Raw genomic sequence first — 22871 nt, forward strand, 5'->3', positions numbered from 1 at the left:
GGTTTTCATGGGGCTAGAACTCACGGTCTCCTGGTTTCTAAGCCAGCACCTTAATCACTATATTCCTTTGGGGACATGCATGTGACTATGTCACTACCAGTATCTCTTGCTTTGCCAGATTGGTATCTTGAGAAGAAGCTTAAACAATAACAATGCTCAGAAGCTAAAATGCCACACTCTACGCAGAACTGAATGTTCTCTTACTGTGCATTTTGTATTTCCCCTGTTTTCTTTTGCTGGCGTTCCTCTTCTCATGTCACAAGGTAGGCCCTCTTTTTTCTTCCGATCTTCAGGTGGCCCAGAACTTTGGCAGGCCTGACTGCCTACTTGCTGTGCACCCGATACTCGGCTGGCAGTGGCATCTACCTGGGCAGCGCTCAGGATGAGAAGAGGGCGTGGCGGAGATGTGGTCGGGGAGGCCGCTGGGCCGAAGAGGATTACTCTCGTTGCCAATACGCAAATGACGCCACTAGAGTCCTGTATATGTTTAATCAGGTTAGCACTAATCTTTTGTGAGCTACTTCTAATAATAATTTCAAGACTTTGAAATGCGTTTATAATTTAAAAGATCCAGGATCCCTATTGCTGTTTATATTATAGCAATAGCAATCTGGGTCCTTATTCTATTTACCTCAGAAGGACAGAAGGCTGAGTCAACTTTGAGCCGGTCAGGATCGAACTGCTGGCAGTTAGCAGAGTCAGACTGCAATCCTGCATTCTAACCACTATACCACCACGGTTTAGATAGCAATAGCACTTAGGCTCCCTCTCTAAGGGATGTTTACAGAGTCAGCCTCTTGTCCCCAACAATCTGGGTCCTCATTTTACCGACTTCGGAAGGACAGAAGGCTGAGTCAACCTTGAGCCGGTCAGGATCGAACTGCCAAATTATACCCAAGTCATCTTTGTGTCTATTTAAATAGAGAATTCGTGAACATGAACACTTGCTGGTCCTTGTGCTGTGTTTTTGACTGGTAATAGATTTTTGCTAAAGAATTATTTATGAAGTAGGAAATACATTTTGTCTGTCTGGTTGGTTGGTTGGTTGGTTGGTTGGTTGGTTTCCTTATAACAGAAAAACTTCATATAAAAGATTAAAGTCGTCAGTTAAATCAGCTTACTTGCTCTTTGTGCCATATGATCTATATAGTAAGATGTGCATTTGGTGTGCCACTAGTTTATTTAGCGGCTTTCTATCCTTCTCCTTAATCAAAATCATCAGAGCAGCTCACATTTATTTCCAATAAGTATCCCAAGATCAACACACTTAAACCCAAATAAATACAGGCGTCAGAAGCTACTATCTCGGAATGATTCTGAAGTGGATGATGAGAAGAAACTCCAAATAAAATAGAAGACGTTTGGTGTTGTCTTTAGGCGTATTATTCAATTCCCAGTGAAGTTGGATGAATTAATAGATTATATTAATAAATTAAAAGATTAAGGAGTTGGAAAGGTTTCCTGAGTTTTACAAAAACAAAGCTGCACTCCTGTGTACTGCAGAGTTTTGGTGAACGCGATGAAGCCTGTTCATTTCAAGTCCATTTTTAATTCCTTGAACGTATTTGATAAGCACCTTTTTCCTGCACCTTTAATGCTTCATGCAGATGCCACTGAACCTCACCAATGCCGTAGCCACCGCCCGACAGCTCTTGGCATACACCGTAGAAGCAGCAAACTTTTCTGACAAAATGGATGTTATTTTTGTGGCTGAAATGATAGAGAAATTTGGACGATTTGCTGAGAAGTACAAAGAGGTAATTACTTTTAATTCAGACCAAATAATCTTCAAGCCATATTTTCTTGTGAAACCCTAACCCTTCCTCCCATGTGATGTAAAAAGGCAGCCTTCCCACATCGGCATGTTTGAATGCTGAAAACAACTGGCTCTTAACAAATGCAGTCACATTGAAAGAGCCTTCGAAATTAAAAGCACCACATTTCTTTCTTAAAAGTCATATGCTGAAGATTGGCAGTGCTAGAATTCCATATTTATACAAGTAGGCTTTAAGGTGATCTAAAATGTGTGATAATATGTACGACTGGATAGTTCATTGCAGTAAGATTAAAAAAAAAATTTTTGCTGTGATTTATGAAGTCACACAGGAACACTAGCTTGCTACTATTATGACAATAAAAATAACACAGAAATCCGGGGCAAAGCTTTTGATGTACTTTGAAAGGGATAGTCTGTAATACATTTTAATCTGGCTCAGTGAAATTATATTAAAGTCATTTTGCTGACTTTAAGTCTACAGATTCTTGATTTAATGTTTAATACTTGTTTAACGCTAAAATAAGCAGTTTATATGGAAGCAAAAATAAAGGTGAACGAACAGCTATAATATTTTTTTTCCTGAAATCTGTGTTTTTAAATCTGTATGGCAATCTTATCTCCAGCTTCCTACCTTTTTATTGCAATAGCATCCAGAGTTGCCACAGTGGTAGTCTATGCAATAAAAGTATGCAGTACAAAACATATATTCTTGGAAAATAGGAGCATGCTATGTTAGGAACCTGACTCAGGTTCTATTATTTTTCTAATGATACAAGATTTTTTTTTCCTGATACATTGACCTGTCCTATAGAAATTCTGGTCACTCCTTGGAATATGGCCTGGATAGTTGATGTGATTGTACTCAAGTATTTTGTTAAATATCGGAAGTGTATAGTCCATGGCGCTCGGAGATCTTCAGATATTCTTGGCAAATTATATATTTTAATGTGATGGAAAATGACAGTTGTTAAGTAGCTGAGGAGTAATCACATTAACTGCTTTCTGAATTAAATTTAAAATTTCCATGTAATTCTTTCAAAGGATAGATTCCCTGTATACAAACCTGAAGTACATGAAAACAGAACAAAAGCAGCTGGAAGACTAGTAGGACATTTTGACAGAGGAACTTTTTATAGTGTGTGTTTTGCAGTGCAGAAACATTCATGCTCGTTGCAGCTTGCATTGCCAATTCAAACCAGGGAAATACTCCGTGCGATGTCTGCCAGGCAGTTTTAAAAGTCAAAGGATGAGGGCATAATTCTTGATAAAAAAAATTTCCCGAACAACTTGTTTGTTCCACTTTAGTCAATTAGCAGGGAAGGGAAGAGCTGTTTGTCTTCAGGAGAAAATTAATTGTACCTCATGAAATTCAAATGAGGTGGAGGGGGAAAAAAGTACAGCACATAACTCAATAGTAATAAGTCACACTTTCCAGCCATGGTGCTTAAGCCCCTAGCACCTGTTTCACTCCAGGCAACTAAGGATGGCGTGAATTTGCTGGCAGTCTTCAGTTTGAGGGCTCTCGGAGCTGTCTTGCTTTCTTGCAGGCGTTTCATGACCCAAACTAGGTAACATCATCAGTGCTAGTAAGGAGTGGAGTTTACTCTCAGTTTACATTCTAGTAGCTTGCCCTGTCAGGGTTGGGTGGTTGGGTGGGCTTAGAGGCTCTTTGCTTAGGCTGTTTGCTGTTGGCTTCTTTGGCAGTTTCTTGAATATAAACTGACAGCAAGCCACGCTCCCTCCTAGCACTGATAATGTTCCCTAGTTGGGTCATAAGACGTCTGCCAGAAAACAAGCAACCTCAGAGAGCACCACGGACGCATCAGGTCAGTCCTGAGCTACAAATATCCTTCTTTATTGGTCTTCAGTTTAGATTTAGTTTGGTACTGAAATGGGGAGTCCTGCTTTTCTGTACCATGGACCTTTTACTGGATCATAACTTCTCGTGGCCCTTCCCCTCCTTCAGGGAGATGCAGATGGTAGCCGTTTCCCGCACGGACTCCCTTCCTTTTATAGCACGTGGGATCAAATCCAGATTGTGCCGTGATCTTTCACACTGACTAAGTTCAAATCCTGTTGCACTCCTAAGAGAAAGGAAGTCAGGTCTTACCTGGCCCTCCTTCAGAAAAAGAAGTGAGACACACCTATTCACCTAAGCAATTAAAGGACCGGTCCAGCTGCTTTTCACATAGCCTGTTAATTTCCTTGGGTTTCCTGTTTCCGAAAATGCAGACTACTGAAAATAAAATCATGAAAAAAATAATTGTTTTAAACATTGCTAGTTTTGTTGGGCTTATTTTATTTAAACTCCCTTTCCCCTGGTTGGCGGGTGGAGAAAACTTGGGCATTCCCAGAATAAACATTTTGCTCAGTCGAACGTCAATGCTTCACACCTCATTCTTCTCTATGAATAAACAATCACAGGGGTTTATGGAACATTAATGCTTTGATCAATTCCCAGCATCCTGAAAATCATACATATTTGAAAATTTAGTCCCATAGCCTTATAAGGGAGAGAACTGCCTTTTAACTTTTTCCCTATTATATCCCTTTTTTAATTAAAAAAACCCTACACAATCCGATTACCGATTATTGATTTTTGCAAACACAAACTTTGTATTTATGTTATACATTTGGGAAAAAAGCCTAGTTATGCATTTTTTTAAGGAGCGCACCCAAAAGCTTTCCATTCAGTATATTATTCAAATGGGCAATTATAACCAGCCATTATTAAGAATTGCATTGGGAAAGTATTTCCTAATCTATGGCACAGTAAGCACTGCTGAAGAATCGATTGAGTTTTGAGGGCTAGGAAAACCATGAGAACCAAATGTGGGTATAATAAACTGCTAAAGCCCTGTCATTAAAAATGAAATTGCTTAGTGGACAAAAACAGACTTAAGGTATAAATGGAGTATGTGACATGACCAAGGGTTAAATTCAGACCCAAGGGAGCGTTTGTCCTTTCCAGTTTGTGAATCTGAATGAATGATAATACAAATGGAAAGTGAGGATCAAGAAACAACATACCGAGTTTCCTGAATGGAGAATGCGGGGGGAATGTAATGAATAAACCTTTGGGGAAACCTATGTGCAAACTTATGCCAAAGCTGAGACTGGCACCTCTTCTGCTCTTCTCCTGCCAGCTAGGAGACGTGATGGTGGACATTGCTAGTAACATCATGCTGGCTGATGAACACATCCTGTGGGTGGCCCAGAGAGAAGCCAAGGCCTGTACTAGAATTGCACAATGCTTACAAAGGATTGCAACCTACCGGCTAGCTAATGGGGCTCAGGTTTACTCGACGGTAAGGACTGACACTTTTGGTTTCCATTGGGACCCCTGTGAATCGAGTCAAAGCTGCGTTTTACTTTCATTGAAACGTTTGAAAAGGGATCAGAATTCTGTCTATCAGCCTTGTAACACTTCTGAAAAGTAACCTGAAGGGGGGAGGAGCCTGGGGGAAAGAGAAACATTCAGAAATGGGTCAGACCAAGGCAAGGCTGCATGGGGAAATCTCCCCATCCCCGTGGGAGGCATTTGGGTAGGAGTTCAAAATGTTGGTGACTTTGTGGATTCCCCCCCCTCCCCCCCCCCCCCCGGTGATTGTATAGCACTAATATACCACTTCACATGCTTTACAACCCTCTCTTAAGCAGTTTGCAGAGGGCAGACACACACAGTGTAGAAGTTTTCTATTCTAACAGTTTGGTGCATTTGGGGAGCTGATTTACTACTTTTGCAGCACCCAGCAGAGAATTTTGTTTTTGCGTTGTTGTTTTATTTCAACAGTATTCTCCAAACATTGCCGTGGAAGCTTACGTAATAAAGGGCTCTAGTTTTACTGGGATGACCTGCACTGTATTCCAAAAGATCGCCGTGGCAGATCGCTCGGGCTTCTCTGACTATGGGCGGAGAGATCTGGAGGGCAGTCTGGACAAGCAGCTGGGCTTTAAATGCAACGTCTCAAATACGCTGTCAAGCCTCGCCCTGAAGGTGAATAAAAGCTAAGTGGCCTCATGTTCATGGGGGCACCTGCCTGTATTGGTGCTCCAGGTGCCCTCAAGCATTGGGACGTTTGGGGAGGCTGCCGTTTCCAACCAGAAGCACGAAATGATCTTTGTACAAGAATAGATCAAGGAGAAGAAGATTAGGCTGAAAACCAGCATGTTATTTATTCTATATGAATAGATCTTGTTGTTTTAAAACTTTAAATGATTTGTTTTTTTAATTTTGTTTAAATTTGTTGTTTAAATGATTTTTAAGCCCAGGTGTATATACATATACACTCACTACATACCTCCCGTACATGTACATATATGTCTCATATGTTCAGCGCCGTCGTAGCTTCCACTCAATGAACTATCGTAACTCAAGGACGACCTGTACCCTGCGTTAATGCTGCTTCCTTTTGCAGAACACGGTTGTGGAGGCTTCTATCCAGCTGCCCCCGGCCTTGTTTTCCCAGAGGCAGAAAAGAGAAATCCAGCCCACGGAAGACGCTCTCTACAGGCTTCAGCTGATCGCCTTCCGAAATGGGAAACTTTTCCCGTCGACGGGCAATTCCACCACTTTGACCGCCGATAGGAAACGCCTGACAGTGGTGACCCCAGTCATCCTCACCAAAGCAGGTTTGTTCCTTAACAGGCTCTCGTTTTCAAACCCCCCACCCCCTCCCTTGTATCCCCTACTCCAGGGATGTCAAACTCGATTTCATTGAGGGCCGCATCAGGGTTGTGTTTGATGTGGGGGGAGGCAGCTCAACATCACTCCTGTCGGAGGTGCCTATGGCAGCCCGAGCGCTCTGCCAGTGAAAATGGCCTCCCGAGCTCTGTTTACACTGGCAGAGGGTTGCAGGAGGCCAAGGCAGCCAAAAACGGAGCTCGGGAGCCCATTCTCACTGGCAGAAGCACCGCAGGCCAGTCCTTTGCTGTTTCCAGGATGGCCCCATGGGCCAGATCCTTGAGTTTGACTCCCCCTGCCCTACTCTGTCTTCATTCTGGAAATGCCATCGCTTTCATTTTAGCATGTGCATAAAAATATCCCCCCCTTTTTTTTTTCTTTATAACCAAACAAGATGGCGTAAGTCCACCCCATCAGGATGTCCCCATTAACGTGACCTTGAGGCGCATTGCGCACGGAACCGAAGCGGTGGCGGCTCAGTGGGACTTTGGTTTGCTGAACGGACAAGGCGGTTGGAAGTCGGACGGCTGCCGTATCCTTTTTTCCGATGAAAATGTCACCGCCATGCAGTGTTCCTCCCTCAGCAATTACGCAGTCCTGATGGTGGGTTCCTCGGTTTCTTTAAGGGGGGGGGACAGACCCTGATATCATTATCCAGGTGGAGGCTGTGGTTGGGTGGCTAATATCATGGCATAAACCTGTCAGGATTAACTTTGCTGTGTCCTTTGCAGAGGATTGTACAGGGTGGAGAGATTGTGTGGCTTAAATCTCTCATTCGTAGCCCAGGCTTCATACAGGTAGTCCTTGCTTAACAACCATTCATTTAGTGACCATCTGAAGTTAAACAACACTTTAAAAAGAGATGTATGACTGTTTTCCACACTTATGACCATTGCAGCATCCCTGTGGTCACATGATCCAAATTCAGACACTTGGCAACTGGCAGGTACTTACGACGGTTGCAGTGTCCCCGGAGGTGTGTGTGTGTGACCCCCTTTGGCGACCTCCTGACAAGCAAAGTCAGTGGGGAAGACGGGTTCCCTTCACAACTGGGTTGCTAACCTAACAACCGCGGCAATTCACTTAACAACTGTGGCAAGCAAAGTCGTAAAATGGGACAAAACTCACTTGGCTGTCTCACTTAACAACAGAAATTTTGGGCTCGGTCATGGTTGTAAGTCAAGGACTACCTGTAACTTAGAAGAGCAACTTACAGGTATATGAGAGGCAGATGAGGCTACCAAGTTTTGAAATTGCAAATGTTCTGTTAAATAGGAAAGGAATGAAGAAGATAAACAAGAAATCTGACAGATCATGGCCTGTTAAAAAACATTATCAAAGAAAACTGGTGCTTGTTGTAATTCCAAATATTTAAAAACACATCCCGTGGTCTTTGGATCTACAAGATCATGGTCTCAAAACTTTAATTGGTATGCCATCTTTAAAATAAAAAGTATATAACACTTAAATGTGCTATGAAGAAAAATTCCTTTTTTAATGGGGGGGATTTTAGTTGTTTTAATAAATTAATTGATATTATCTCAGCAGTACTTCCATATAACATGTAGCCCTTTTACGAATTGCTTTTAAAAAGCATGAAAAACGTTAGGCTTTGAATTTTTTAGATAAAAACTCTTAGATTTATATAAATCTTTTAGATTTATATCCTCATTTGTACAAATCAAAGTAGTGTTCCTTCCTCCTATTCCTAACCCTTCCCCCTAACACTCTTGAAAAGTGGGTCGGACTTAAAGAAAAACCAGCCCAACGTCACTTGTATTTTGAAAAAGAGCCTCCTTGCTTTCTCTTATTGGAGATTAGCACCCCAGGGAAGCTGTTTGGTTTTTGTCCTTTGCCTATTCTTGTTTTGAGCCTTTCTGTTGCACCGTTCTTTCATCGCTCTACAAACGCATTTCATCCTGCTATGATCAATGGGATTGCAACCATTCCTGTCTGTCAAGGCGATGTTCATTTATATCCAGCACTAGTTTTGGGCCTAGCATTTTTATCTCAAATCGCAGATTGCACGTTATGGATGTTATGATCTTCCTAATCCTGCCAGTAAGATGCTGATGGACCTGTCTGTTAGTCTCATTAAATATATATATTTAGGGAGGCTACCAGACAGGTCCATCAGCATCTTACTGGCAGGATTAGCCAGATGGATGGATGGATGGATGGATGGGTGGATGGGTGGATGGGTGGATGGGTGGATGGGTGGGTGGGTGGGTGGGTAAGATAGATAGATAGCTGTCTTCTCAAGTTTTCGCAAGTGTGTGTATATAAAAAGTTAAAATCTCGGGTGTTTTCCCGCGTCATTAAAAGTCTGTTAGTTGAAATGCTGAAAATCCTGACTAAGATCCCATCTTAAGATCCTCCAAAATCCCAACAAAACACTTTGTAAGGTCTTTAGAAACTCTGGCTAAAATCCTAACCAACACTTTAAAAGTTTTCTTTTTGGCAACGTTTCGACAAGCTCTCTAACTTGTCATCATCGGGCCCCTACTTTCAGTTTAGAAGCTGTGGGTATGCTGCGAGATTGGAGTTGTCACTTTTCTATGTTCGCTGCTGCTGACGTATGCTGGTTAGCCTGCAACTCTGTGTCCTGATTGGAGGGCAGCAGTTTTTTCTCCTGCTTCATTACCCTAGCTGCGGCCTGACTGCGTGTTAAAGGCCCAGCTTTCTCTGGTTCCCTATTACTAACTCTCAACTTCAAAGAAGGAAAGGTTCTGGTAGGCATCACAACACCGCTGATTGCTTGTTGAGATCTCAGCCTATTTTCTGGCTCGGTTCTCTCTCTCTCTCTCTATTGCTAGCTATCATCTGCAAAGAGGGAAGGACTCTGGCAGGCATTACAACACCACTGGTTGCCTGTTGGGATCTCTGCCTATCCTCTGATGTTAAGACTTCAGTTTCTCTCAGTGCAGGTCTCCAAATACTTGATAACCTAGAAGCGTCATCTCGTCTATTCATATTCTGTGGCCTCTTTTCAATTTCGATAGCCTCCTTAATTATTCTTTTATTAAGATGTTCCTCTTTCACCACTGTTCTAGTATTGTTGAAGTCGATATTATGTCCCGTGGCCTTCATGTGTTGTACCAAGGAAGAAGTTCGCTCTTCTTTTTTCACTGCGTTTTTGTGTTCTTCTAAACGCACACCTATTCTTCTATTCGTCTGTCCAATGTAAGATGACTGACAGGAGGCACATGGCACTTCGTATATCCCTTGATTTTCCAGTTCCAAAGATAAAATTGAACTGGAAAATCAAGGGGTATACGAAGTGCCATGTGCCTCCTGTCAGTCATCTTACATTGGACAAACAAATAGGTGTGCGTTTAGAAGAACACAAAAACGCAGTGAAAAAAAATCAGCGGTGTTGTGATGCCTACCAGAATCCTTCCTTCTTTGCAGTTGACAGTAATAGGGAACCAGAGAAAGCTGGGCCTTTAACACGCAGTCAGGCCGCAGCTAGGATAATGAAGCAGGAGAAAAAACTGCTGCCCCCCAATCAGGACACAGAGTTGCAGGCTAACCAGCATACGTCAGCAGCAGCGAACATAGAAAAGTGACAACTTCGATCTCGCAGCATACCCACAGCTTCTAAACTGAAAGTAGGGGCCCGATGATGACAAGTTAGCTTGTCAAAACGTTGCCAAAAAGAAAACTTTTAAAGTGTTGGTTAGGATTTTAGCCAGAGTTTCAAAAGACAAAGTGTTTTGTTGGGATTTTGGAGGATCTTAAGCTGGGATTTTAGCCAGGATTTTAAGCATTTCAACTAACAGACTTTTAATGACGCGGGAAAACACCCGAGATTTTAACTTTTTAGATAGATAGATAGATAGATAGATAGATAGATAGATAGATAGATAGATGACAGATAGAGATAGATAGTTAATGATAGATGGATGGATAGATAGATGGATAGATGATTAATGATAGATGGATAGATAGATGATTAATGATGGATGGATAGATGATTGAGATGGATGGATAGATAGATAGATTAGATAGATTAATGACAGAGATAGATGATTAATGATAGATGGATAGATACATGATTAATGATGGATGGATAGATAGATGATTAATGATAGACAGACAGATGATAGATAGATAGATAGATAGATAGATAGATAGATAGATAGATAGATAGAAAGATTATAGAGATGGTAGATGATAGATAGATAGATAGATAGATAGATAGATAGATAGATAGATAATAGAGATGGTAGATAGATAGACAGATGATAGATAGATAGATAGATAGATAGATAGATAGATAGATAGATAGATAAAGATAGATAGGCTAATTATGTTCTGTGCCTTGTGATCCAATCTTTGCTTATCGGCTCCCCCTTGGCCGAAAGGGTGGGAGGAGAACGATCTGCCTTATGAAATGTTGCCTCGTCGTCTCTGCTGGAGTTGCACGACCTTCTTGCCCAGTCTAATGTTTCATTTGCAGCCATCCTTACGTTAGAGGGAGACCCAGATTGGACTAACGTTGTGAATTGTGTCCTGTTGTCTTGCCTGTCAGGATTTGACAGGGTACACCCAGTCAGCTGACCTCCTGCACCCAGTTGTCTATGTGTCTGCTGTGATTCTGCTGACGGGCCTCTTGACGATCCAAGTTAGCTACGTCTATCACCACAGGTAGCCTCATTCTGAATCTCTATGAATTCCGTTGGATTAAAGCAGCGAGCACTTGTGAGGGAGGGGTGCACTGGCACTAACAAAACACCTTGCTTCGAAGCACTAAAGTGCAGGTGGTCCTCAACTTACAACAGCTCACTTAGTGACCATTCGAAGTTACAACAGCACTGGGGGGGAAATCACTTACGACCATTTTTCATACTTGCATCCCCGTGGTCACGTGATCAGAAGTTTAGAAGCTTGGCAACGGACTCATATTTATGACAGTCACAGTGCCCCAGGATCGTGTGATCCCCTTTTGCGACCTTCCGACAATCAAAGCCATCAGGGAAGCCAGATTTAACAGCTGTGGCAAGAACTCAGCAAATCTCCCAGTTTACAACAGAAATGTTGGCCTCAATTATGGTTGTAAGTGGAGGACTACCTGTAGCCAATGCTTCACCGTCTAGGCCAGGGGTCTGCAACGTTAAACACTCAAAAGAGCCATTTGGATCCGTTTCCTACAGGAAAGAAAACACACCGGGAGCCACAAAACCTCGGTGGGCGTGGCCAACTTGGTGTCACTCACTTTCGCCAGTCACATGACCCCCCCCCTCTAGCCACGCCTACCCAGCTGGTCATTAGGACACAGAACCAGTTGTTGAAAAACAACAGGAACCACAAAGCCTTTCTCTCTCTCTCTCTCTCTCCCTCCCCCCTCCCTCTCTCTCCCCCTCTCTCTGTATCTCTCTGTCTCTGCCCCGGCCGCTTCTCCATCCCCCGCTATCGCCCTTACCTTCTCAGGCCAGGTGAGGAGTGACTGGGAGGGGTGGGTGAGGGGTGGGGTCAGCCAGTGGTGGGATCATCCAACAGGGAGCCACAGCAGAGGACCCAAAGAGCCGCATGCAGCTTCGGAGCTGCAGGTTGCAAACACCTGGTCTAGGCTACCGACCTCTATTGGGTTGCCAAGACTTGAGACCGTGAAACAGATGCACAAGCCTTGTGAAAATACAGCTTTGAAGAAAGATTCTCCATTTGTGCTTCATGAAACATTTCTTTCTCACGCTTTGCATCGTTCTAACATTTCACCAAATCGGCCTGCCCCGTCTATGTATGTGTGAAGATTAATCCTGAAAATACAGAGCTTCGGATTGAATTAGCAGGAAGGCTGTAATGTTATATTGCTAAATTCAGGGTATTAAATCATCAAAAGAGTTCAGTAAAATGGCTGTCACAAAACATGTGTTACACCATAAGCTCATAATCTATAATGCTAAAGTCAGCTCCAGATATATTCTTAACATTTTCATTTATTTATTTATTTCTCCTTATATTGGGACCCATTCTGATGCTTCAGGCGGAAATAGGGTTATTTCTGGGCTTTAATTATTTTGAAATATTTGTAGTCTTGCTGGTACATCTTTAAAAGAAGAGTTCTAACATTTGTTGCAGCTCTATAGAATGCTTGCAAAATCCATTTAATAATTTGCTTTGTCGTGGTTTATTTTATTTTGGACTGATAACAGCATCCTAAATACAGAGGGGCAAATAAAACCGTTTAAAATTGTGTAAACCCCTCCCCTTCCTCGTGTTTATAGATTGAGCAACTCTTAATTTATGGTGTGGTTCCAAAAATTTAGTCTAGCGTGGTTTCAGAGAGATGTCAGTAAGAGATGAATAATATCAGAGAATTTTCTGCAAGAAACCAACTCACTGCTGAACTTCAGTTAAAGTCTGAAAAGTATTGACATTGTTCTAGAACATTTACATAAATTAAGCAAGCAGGATGGTTTCACGGAAAGTGAGCATTCTAAAACGGACTCTGAAATCCTTGCAATTTACAGGAACAGAAGGTGATTTTAGTCATGTTACAGTAGCATGTTAATCATCCCTGAAGATTAAAAGCAGTCTGTCTTAGCTGATAAGGCTGCCTGATTTTGGCTTTTTTTCTGCTGTTATAAAGGCATCATGTTTGTAAATATGTTTTTGCATTGATTATTTGGTTTCAAGTTTTGGGGACCATAATTGCAATTGCAAATAATTTCTTTGCCTTATCGATTAATATTTAGGTTTGTCTGCAAAATAACTGCTGTGGGTTTTTTTTCTTTTTCCATTCCACAGTGTCATCAGGATCAGTCTTAAAAGCTGGCACATGTTAATAAACCTCAGCTTTCATATTTTCCTGACATGCGTAGTGTTTGTTGGAGGCATAACCCAGACCAAACATACCAGCATCTGCCAAGCGGTAAGTCAAATGCATATTGGAAAAATTGCAGGGAAAGGAAAAAAAACTCATGAAATCCATTAGTTAAAGAGTATTTAAAAACAAAATCAGCATTTTTGTTTTCTGGAACTTTATGTTCAGGGCATCATTTTTATTTTTTAAACAATTTTCATTCCAAGACACATGACTAGGAGTCTGGTAGCATGTTTTCAGGTGATATTTAATAATTTATTATAATTACATTTTTAAAAGCCTCAGAGGCCAAACTGATGTAATCTTTGAAGGCAAGGTGCGGAGGAAAAGAAAACTTGCTTGTGTACATAATGGGCGAATAGATTAAAAGAGTCTTATCGATTAGCAACTATTCTTGGTTAAGATCTTCCGAGACAGCCTGTAAAGTGTCCCTGTGTGTGTGAGTTCTGTATTCTCTGTGTGCTGCGTTGCTGGTGTCATTTTATGGCTGCAAAAAAGCCACTTTGAGATCTCAAGTGAAGTGCTCGGGCAGTTAAAGTGCTCTTCACTTGGCCCTTATTTTGATGGATGACGGCCATTAATTCTTTTAGCCAAAAGTCAAAGGACTCCCAAGACAAGGTCCTGACAGAAATCACACTCTTGCGGTTTTGATTTATAGCAGCCTTCCCCAAACCTACTTTAAATGAGGGAGGTTCAACTGCCAGATTCTGTCAGCTGTCACAAACGCCCCTGACACATCTGGAAAGGTCCCCTTGCAGGAGAAGATCGGTTTGTGTTTGTTTTGTTAATGAGTAATCTTTTTTAAAAAAAAAACATGGGAATTTTTTTCCTCAATGGCTCTTCTGTGGATTGGGGCTCTGTGTTGTTAGCGTCAACACAGCAAAAGTTTCTGCTTTCTATTTCTTACTAATGTGCAACAAAAAATGTTCCACTTAAGCCCGTGTGTCATATATCATTTGTGCTTTGACATTGGTAATGGAAAACTTCCCCTTCTAGTTCTGTGGAGCAGGGACGTAAACCCTGTGGTACTCCCAGAGCTTAGCCCATTTCTCTGGCTGGGGAATGAAGATGGCATTAAATTCCCCGGGGGAATAATCAGGTTTACTGTATTTCATTAAATTCTAATATATTTTTATCGTGGTCCCTCCTCCCTTTACGGAACATGGTGTTCGGCCTGAGCAAGAATGCCCCCTTTGGGGGGTTTTTTTTGGGGGGGGGTGGCTAATGGCAAGATGAATTTAATGATAGTTTGAGGAGAAGATGTTTGATGAAAAGGAATAGGAAACAGGGTATCTTACATATTGTGAAATGTTAACCAGATAGCTGGTTTCCTGGGTCAGTGTCAATATCAGCTGCCATTACAATTATATATTTTTTTCGTAAAGAGATTTCTGAACAGTAGAACAAATACGCTAGAAAGATAATTAGAGGTTTAATAAATGCATCTATTTTGAAAACAGCGAGTTCTTTAGTTTGATCATCCCACCTGCGGCTTTGCAAATGACCTTTCTGTTCCTTATCAAGCTTTACCGGCTTATTGTTTGCAAAACTGCAACTGCTGAAGAATCAGAGAGTGAAGAGGTGAAAAAAAAATGGTTTGACATGGAGTTTTTGATGGCTGTTTTCCAGGTTGGGATAATCTTGCACTATTCCACCCTGGCCACCTTATTGTGGATGGGACTCACATCTAGGAACATCTACAAACAAGTCACTAGAAAAGCCAAGCGGTGCCAAGACCCCGGGGAACCCCCTCCTCCTCCAAGGCCGATGCTGAGGTGAGAAGCCAGCAATCAACTTTCTTTGTTTTATGGCAATCTTCTTTCCGTATCTTCTTTCCGTAGCTGGACTGGACCAAATTTGATGGAGGAGTTGAAATCATGGTGCCAAATTAGAGTTATCTCAAAAGCCCAAGGATGATGTTGGGGAAATCAAAAGAGTCCACAGGCAGGAACACTATCTTGAATCCCTCACTTGACGCTTGCAAAAACACAAATTACTACAGGTCTCAACTAGTTTTAACATCCAGTTAATATGTTGAAGCTGAAATCAAGAATTGGGCTTTATTTCTGGATAGTGTGGTTTTGTTTTGTTTTGTTTTGTTTTGTTGGGGAAGGAGAATTCAGATAAAGGAAAAAATGTGTTCGTTTTTGTTTCTCTTCATTATAAACTCCTAAGTAAAGCATACAATAAATCATCAGCAATAGCAAAAGTAGAAGTGCAAGAAAGTTTCTTACTGATAGACTCTATGCTGATCAAAACTCATTTGCTTGTAATGCCTCTGCTTTAATCAACTTAATATGTGAAATATTGCTTTATAAATTCCATATTAAAGTGAAAAACAAATGTAAGCTACATACCGTATTTTTCGGAGTATAAGACCCAGCTTAGTTTTGGGGGAGGAAAATAGGGGGAAAAAATCTGCCTACCAGGTATATTCACTTGGCTAGCGTCCTTAGTCTAGTCAGCTTCAGCACATTAGTTTGCTGGTTTTTTTATCTCCTGCTTGGGGATAAAAAAACCAGCTTCTAAAGCACAATGATCTTTGGAGAGAGAAGCAATGAGAAAAGCAGGCAAACCACAGAGATCGCTTCACTCGCTAGCGCCTCGTTAAGGCTGAAAAAAAGCTTCGAAAAAGGTGCATTCGGAGTATAAGACGCACCCAAATTTTCAGCCTCTTAGGAGGGAAAAAAGTGTGTCTTATACTTCGAAAAATATGGTATGTTAATTACTGGCAGACTCAGTAATTAAACGTGATTCTGTTTTGAAATTTCTTTTAATCTTTAATTAAGTCAAACATATAATTCAGCAAAGCATATGTCATCATCCCATTCAAGTAAATTTCTTGATGAAATGCTGGTGTAAGTAAGACCTTCGCGCTAACGTAACTTTGAAGCAGACATGAGACGACCAACCATTTCAAAAAAAATATAGTTTCGTTATTATATTTTTACAGATTCTTTTTCATCTTTTCTTTTTTTAAAAAAAAAAAAATAGGCTTTTCCTTAGCCTTAATTTGGTAATTATTTAAGAGATTCTAATAACCTACATTTCATTCTTTTAAATTTTTTTTTTCCCAGCACCTTTTCTGACCCTCAAATTTTATTAAAAGGCATATTTTCTCTGCAGCAGGTTCCTTCTTCCGATGCAGAAGATGACTTGGGTCTCTCTTAATAGAATTTGTTGGTCGGAAAAGGTGCTACCAAACTCCTGGTTTTTCCTGCTCTCCTATGGCATGTCACCTCCGACCATGTTCACAGGTCATTTGGTGTCTTTCTGTTTATCTGTTTTCCCGTCTCAAAATCATTTGGAACCACCATCTCCTTAATAAACACAAGTTGGTTGGTTTCATTCCTTCCCCAGTTTCAGGTACTGTTTTTCTATCCAATAATGTTTTCTTCTATTTTCTTCCTTTCTCACATCCCTGTTAACGGTAGACTGACGACTCTTAGAAACCCTGCTTCTACTTACTGTCTTTCAGTTCATTAATCATTAATTTAATCAGTTCCTCAAAGAACTCTTGCCTTTAGTTGTTTCCCCGCTTTCAGATCTCATTAATTGTGTGTCATCAGCATTAAATCCAGTTTCAGCCCCTAACTGGGCTAAAATGACAGTTACAACAATTTTATTCTCATAAGAGTTTTGTGTAGTACTTACCTGCTCTTTTACATAAAGGTTATGTTTCATTTGCTTTGTTCTTAGCTGAGATTTATGATAGCGTGATCTTTATATATAGTCTTTTTTTTAAAAAAAATTCTTAATTGCGAATGCTCAGCAGAAAGGCAAAATTTAAATGCTTGGATATATAAGAACCCCGAAATCCCACTCCTGACCGGCCCTGCTCACCCAGCCCCTCCCAGGAGTCCCCACGCAACCTGTTTTGGATGCAGGTAAGTGCACGGAGGCTCGGGGAGGGTGAAAAATGGGCCTCCAGAGCCTGGGGAGGCTGTTTTCACCCTCCCGGAGGCTTGGAAAAAGTCTCCGGAGCCCCGAGGGGGCAAAAACACCCCCCCCCGGCCATGATGCAAGAGCTGACTAGGCCACGCCCACCATGGCCACACCCACCCAGCAACTGGGCAGAGAACCCCTTGCTAAAATTTTTGAAGCCCACCCCTGTATATGTCATGTATTCTTATTAACTAGACATCTACAGTATGGGACATCGGTTTTGCTCCATGATACTTGCATATTTAAGCCACACACTTAAATAACAAATAAGGCATATCTCTTTAGATAAAAAGGGAAATTCTTAATGGCAGAAGAGAACATTTGTAAAACAGAGAAGTGTATGAGTAGAATTTATTTTCATTCGCCTTCAGAGTGAATAACATTTTCAGAATGCATAGGAAAAGCTGTATACATTTTTTCAGAGACAGGATATCAGATATTTTTAACATGTTGAACTGCACGTCATGGACTTTTAACCAGGAAAAACAGACCTGTAAAATTGGCTGCATGCATAAAAAGATTACTAGGCAGCATATATTTCTTTTAAATATCGTAAGCTTCTAATGAAATATAACTGAAGCTACCCAGAGCCAAATATTTCGGTAATTAGGAATTATTCATGTCGTCTTATTCTCCGTATACATTTTTCATTGTGTGCAAATATGATGTGCCAGCTCTTCCATTTGAAAAAGTTCAAAACTACTTTGGATGGATGTGTAAAATAGAAAAATGCTAAGAAACAAAGAGGCCAGGCTTATCTGTCATTTGTCTTGCTACAGATCACAGCTTCCCATTTGAATATTGCTCTACCTTATTCGTTAAAATAATTCCCTCCCATCTTTGTCCACAAGGTGGCAGAAGCTGATCAGCTTTCCTCAAAATTGAGTAAAATATTGTAACACCCCATGGTTTTAATGGGACTTTATTTCCTGCTCATCTAAAGTCATATAAAAGTAGTAGAAGTGAAATGGATGGGGAGTTTTCCTGGGCCCGGGATGCCAAAAGAACCGATCCCAAAACAGGACTACCGCATAGCCTGTCTTAGGATAGAACCTGAAGCGCTTCCTTGCGATCCCACCCCATCCCTTTCTTCCTGTTGCAGCCGGAGCAAAGATTTAGCCATTCTCTGGAATTTGTTACGGAGAATCAGGACGTGTAAAAAGGTGAAGCCATCCCCTACATCTTGCGTGAGCTGAGAGTAGCGGTTGCCAGCCACATAAAATACTTCTGTCCGTCCAGTAACCCAGATGGCAAACATCACTGGAAGCATTGGGGAGGAAAAAATCCCTTTGATTTTGATCTATTCACGATCACTGAAAAGATGTAAAGTTTTTTTAACTTTAGAAGGTTTAGAAGCCTCCTCTAGTTCATTCATGGGCACAGATGGTAAATCGTATTTCTGACTCTGGTGCTCTCTGAGCTTGGTGGTTTTCTTGCAGACGTTTCATTACCCAAACTAGGTAACGTCATCAGTGCTAGGAAGAAGTGGGTTTTGCTTTCAGTTTATACTCTCCTGTCTTGTCCTATCGGTGTTGGTTGGGGGATCTTGGAGATTCTTTGGTTGAGCTATTTACTATTAGCTTGTTTGGCCATTCCACGATTGGGTATTGTTGACTTGATTGTTGGTCTGGTGTTAATCTTGGAGTTAATCTCTGCTCATCCAGATGCTGATTGCTGGAGGAGAAGTGCTGGGGTCTTTTTGCTCCCTTTTTGGCTTGTTGATTGTATCTTTTGCATGGTCTGTAGACATTGTTTATGCTTATGTGTCTTTTGAGAGCAAACCCCACTCCTTACTAACACTGATGAGGTCACTGAGTTTGGGTCATGAAACGTTTGCCAGAAAACCACCAAGCTCAGAGAGCACCAAAGACTTCTTGCATGTCAATCCTGAGCTACAAATTTTCTCCTTTATTGATATTTCTGGCTGTTTAAAACAATAGTCTGCATCTTCGGTCTTCTTTTAGGTTCTACCTAATTGGTGGAGGAATCCCTGTCATCGTTTGTGGGATAACAGCTGCTGCAAATATAAGAAATTACGGGAGCAAGCCTCATGCAGCCTAGTGAGTATTGCCTTCCTGACTTAGTTTGGGGGGCGGGGGGTGCAGGGGGGCTGTGGAGAATCTGCTTCTGCCTGATCTGAAACGGTTGTGGAGGCTCAGTTAGAGGCCACACAGGGAATGCCTTTCTTAGGATTGTTCTTTTTCTTGCAGCTGTTGGATGGCGTGGGAACCAAGTTTGGGAGCTTTTTATGGACCTGCCGGCTTCATTATTTTTGTAAACTGCATGTATTTCCTCAGCATATTTATACAACTGAAGAGGCACCCTGAACGTAAGTTTGAACTTAAGGAGCCCAACGAGGAGCAGCAGCGCCTGGCCCCCAACGAGCACGGCAGCCTCAACAATCAGGATTCTCTGTCCGTGTCGCTGCTTTCTACCGTAGCTTTGGAAAACGAGCACAGCTTCCACGCACAGCTTCGGGGCGTGAGCCTCACTTTGTTCCTCTACGTGGCTCTGTGGATTCTGGGGGCCCTCTCCGTTGCTTCCTCTCCCCCTTTGGATTTAGTCTTCAGCTGCTTTTTTGGGGTCCTGTCTTTGTGCCTTAGCAGTTTTTTAATAACCCATCACGGCGTCAATAGAGAAGACGTTCGACATTCTTGGTTGATGTCCTGCTGCCCCGGAAGGAGCGCCTATTCGGTACAGGTCAACGTTCAGCCTTCTTCCGGCGCGAGTGGCCCAAAGGGGGATCCTGCCAAGTGCACCAACAGCAGCGCAGAGTCGTCGTGCACGAACAAGAGTGCGTCGAGTTTAAAAAACTCTTTGCAGGGTTGCAAATTAACCAATATCCAGGTTGCGGCGGCCCAGTGTCCTCTGAGCCTGGTGACCCCCAGCGCCGGCCCTCCTCCTCCTCCTCCTCCTCCTCTCGACAACAGTCTTACCGAACACTCAGTAGACAACGAGATCAAGATGCACGTGGCCCCTTTGGAGATGCCTTTGCGCACCAACGGGCACCCCGGTCGCCATCACAAAAACCGAAGCAAAGGGCACCGCACCAGCAGGCTGACCGTCTTACGGGAGTACGCGTACGACGTCCCCACCAGCGTGGAAGGAAGCATCCAGAACGGCTTAATTAAGACGCGTCAAACGACGGCCGAAGGGCATTCAAGGACCCGGAGAGCATACCTGGCCTACCGGGAACGCCAGTATAACCAGTCCCAGCTGGACAGCAGCGACACTTACAGCACGCTTCAAAAAGGGCACCGGAACACGGATAAAGCGGTGCCACCCGCTGTTAAAAAAGACCCGCTGAGGAAGCCCATCGTGGTGGAGCTGGAAGGGCAGCAGAAGTCCTACGGCTTAAATTTAGCGGTTCAGAACGGACCTCTGAAAAGCAGCGCCCAGGATGGGGCATTTCTGAGTGCCGACAGCACCGGAAATATCAGGACCGGCTTATGGAAACATGAAACTACTGTGTAGTGCTACTGAACGTCCCTAAGAGGGTTTAAAAGGAACTCTGGTTCTCTGCTCCGAATCATTTTCTATGGTTGGCTCATGAAGGCATTTTACGTGCGAGGGCCCTGGGGAAGGTGGGTCTGCCATTGGATCTGCTCTTAGAAAGTGTATCGGTGACATTTTTAAAATTTTACATTTTGCTCTTTCGGTACCATCTATTTTGGGATGCCAAACCTGGACAGTTAAATCCCTTTTTTCTCTCCATGTAAGATCGTTCTTTGATACGTCCAATACATTTCATTTTTGTATTTAATTGTGTAAAATAAATAACTTGTTTTAAACTTCTGTTACCTACCAAGTGCTGTCCTAAGGCTTGTGTCTTTCCCCCTTCTGGCCATAAACTCTGTGGCTGGCTAACGAACGATGCATAGGATTGTATTCCCGGGATCTGACACCATCTCTACCCCAGATGTGCAGCATCCTGTCTACCAATGTCCCAAGCCCTCTTATAGTTTAAAGTAATGTAGCATTTTTAAGTGTTTAAAGACCTGGACATGTCTAGATAGGTTATTTATCAACAAAGTGTTATATTCAGTGTTGGACTCATTGACAGAAGATAAGAGCCAGCCCCTGGATTTAACCAAGTTTTATGCATGCACTCACACTCACACACAGATGTTCATTTTGTGAAGAACATTGTGAGCTCTTGCCTCACGATCAGGAGGCTGTGAGTTCGATCCTAGGTAGAGGCAAATATTTCTCTCTCTGGGCACAATGAGCATACATCATCTGAACAAAACTTCTCATTGGTGACAGGAAAGGCATCCGGCCATTAAAACACTCTGCTAGTTCCATTCAGTTGCCCAGACTGCACCCCGCAAGGGATTATGGAATTGTTAAAAGAAGATGAAAGATGGATGGATGGATGGATGGATGGATGGATGATATGGACAGACAAATTGATAGATCAGTAATAAATGATAGATATGGATGGATGGATAGATAGATACAGACATAGATGAATGATAGGTAGATAGGTGATATAGATGGATGGATGATAACCATGGTTTCATAGTTTTCAAAGGAAACAAAAGGAATTGAATCAGCAGTCCTGACACAAACTCTTTCCATTTAAAAAACACGAAATTGTGTGCGCGCGCGCACACCCACACCCAAAATCTCCAAAAAATCAGGACTAAAATGTAGTGATTTGGACACACAGTTGCTCCCCAAAGAGGGAATGACCGGGAAATCGAAGCTTGCTACCGCTCCTTGGTCGTCTGCTGCTGCTGCCTAAAAAGCAGCTGGAGAGTGGCAGAACAAAAGCCAGAAAATGGGAAGCCTCTGTCTGCGCCATGCCCGGAGGAGCTCCGACGGCCCTTATTCTCTCTCTGGCAGGGCAGAAGAGCTTTGGCAGACTTCGTGCTTCAGAGGTTTCCTCTACCATTTATCCAAATGGCTTCTTGGGAACCGGCCATTCGGTTCCTTGATCCCACCTTGAATTATTTTTCTTGCAAAACGTTATCTTTTCCTAGGAGTGGAAATGCCGATTCTGCGTCCATGATAGACCAAGCTGTTCTTTAAAGCAAGCGTGGCATCAAGTATTTTCCCCGGAGTGTGGCGGCGGCTGCTGCTGTTTTTAATTTACCAGCTTAGTCTGCAGTTCCGGGTTGGCCTAGTGATGTCATATCCCAGTATTAACTCGGCTTAATCCTAACCCTGCTTAGCTCCTGAGCCCAGATAAGCTGCTTGTGGTTTGAACATGCCTCCTTGTAGAGCATTAATAAGCCTGGGATTTGTGGCTCCTGGTACGCGTTCCTTTTGTTGGGGAGTGGCTTGCTTGTCTGTTGAGGAACTTTTTTTTGAGCAATATTGAAACACTCTGGATCAATGCCGTTCAAAAAAACGGTGTGGTGTTTTCAATGTTCTTATTCGACAGCATTTGCCCTTATAATTATAGAGTCTTTAAAGGGAAGATAGTTCTTCGTTTCTGTTATATTCCTAAAGAGGCATCTGGCATGCGGTGCGGTGCGAGATATGTTTACAGCTGCGTATAATGCAATGTTTTTGCGGCTCAGCTCCGCTTATAGCATCTCTGCTTCTCCTAATCACATCACTCTAGACTGCATCTTCCTTTTGCTGGCACTCTAGATGTGGATCAAACCATGATTCAACTTGTTTTAAGCAAA

General features: G+C 42.3%; 1 protein-coding gene across 1 annotated transcript in view; it reads left to right on the top strand.

Moving 5' to 3' along the window:
- The window catches only part of ADGRA3 (adhesion G protein-coupled receptor A3), a 38324-nt gene extending 17297 nt beyond the window's left edge, over positions 1 to 21027 (top strand). Inside the window, exons 9-19 of the mRNA XM_060688927.2 lie at positions 294 to 495; positions 1608 to 1757; positions 4924 to 5085; positions 5571 to 5774; positions 6196 to 6409; positions 6856 to 7064; positions 10996 to 11111; positions 13212 to 13335; positions 14917 to 15062; positions 19197 to 19292; positions 19443 to 21027. Coding sequence (XP_060544910.2) covers positions 294 to 495; positions 1608 to 1757; positions 4924 to 5085; positions 5571 to 5774; positions 6196 to 6409; positions 6856 to 7064; positions 10996 to 11111; positions 13212 to 13335; positions 14917 to 15062; positions 19197 to 19292; positions 19443 to 20706 — 2887 coding nt within the window. The 3' untranslated portion in view covers positions 20707 to 21027. The remainder of the gene's footprint in view (positions 1 to 293; positions 496 to 1607; positions 1758 to 4923; positions 5086 to 5570; positions 5775 to 6195; positions 6410 to 6855; positions 7065 to 10995; positions 11112 to 13211; positions 13336 to 14916; positions 15063 to 19196; positions 19293 to 19442) is intronic.
- Positions 21028 to 22871: the final 1844 nt, after the last annotated feature.

The sequence above is a fragment of the Pantherophis guttatus genome, chromosome 8 (assembly GCF_059756535.1).
Source record: "Pantherophis guttatus breed Tessera chromosome 8, ASM5975653v1, whole genome shotgun sequence".
Lineage (NCBI taxonomy): Eukaryota > Metazoa > Chordata > Lepidosauria > Squamata > Colubridae > Pantherophis > Pantherophis guttatus.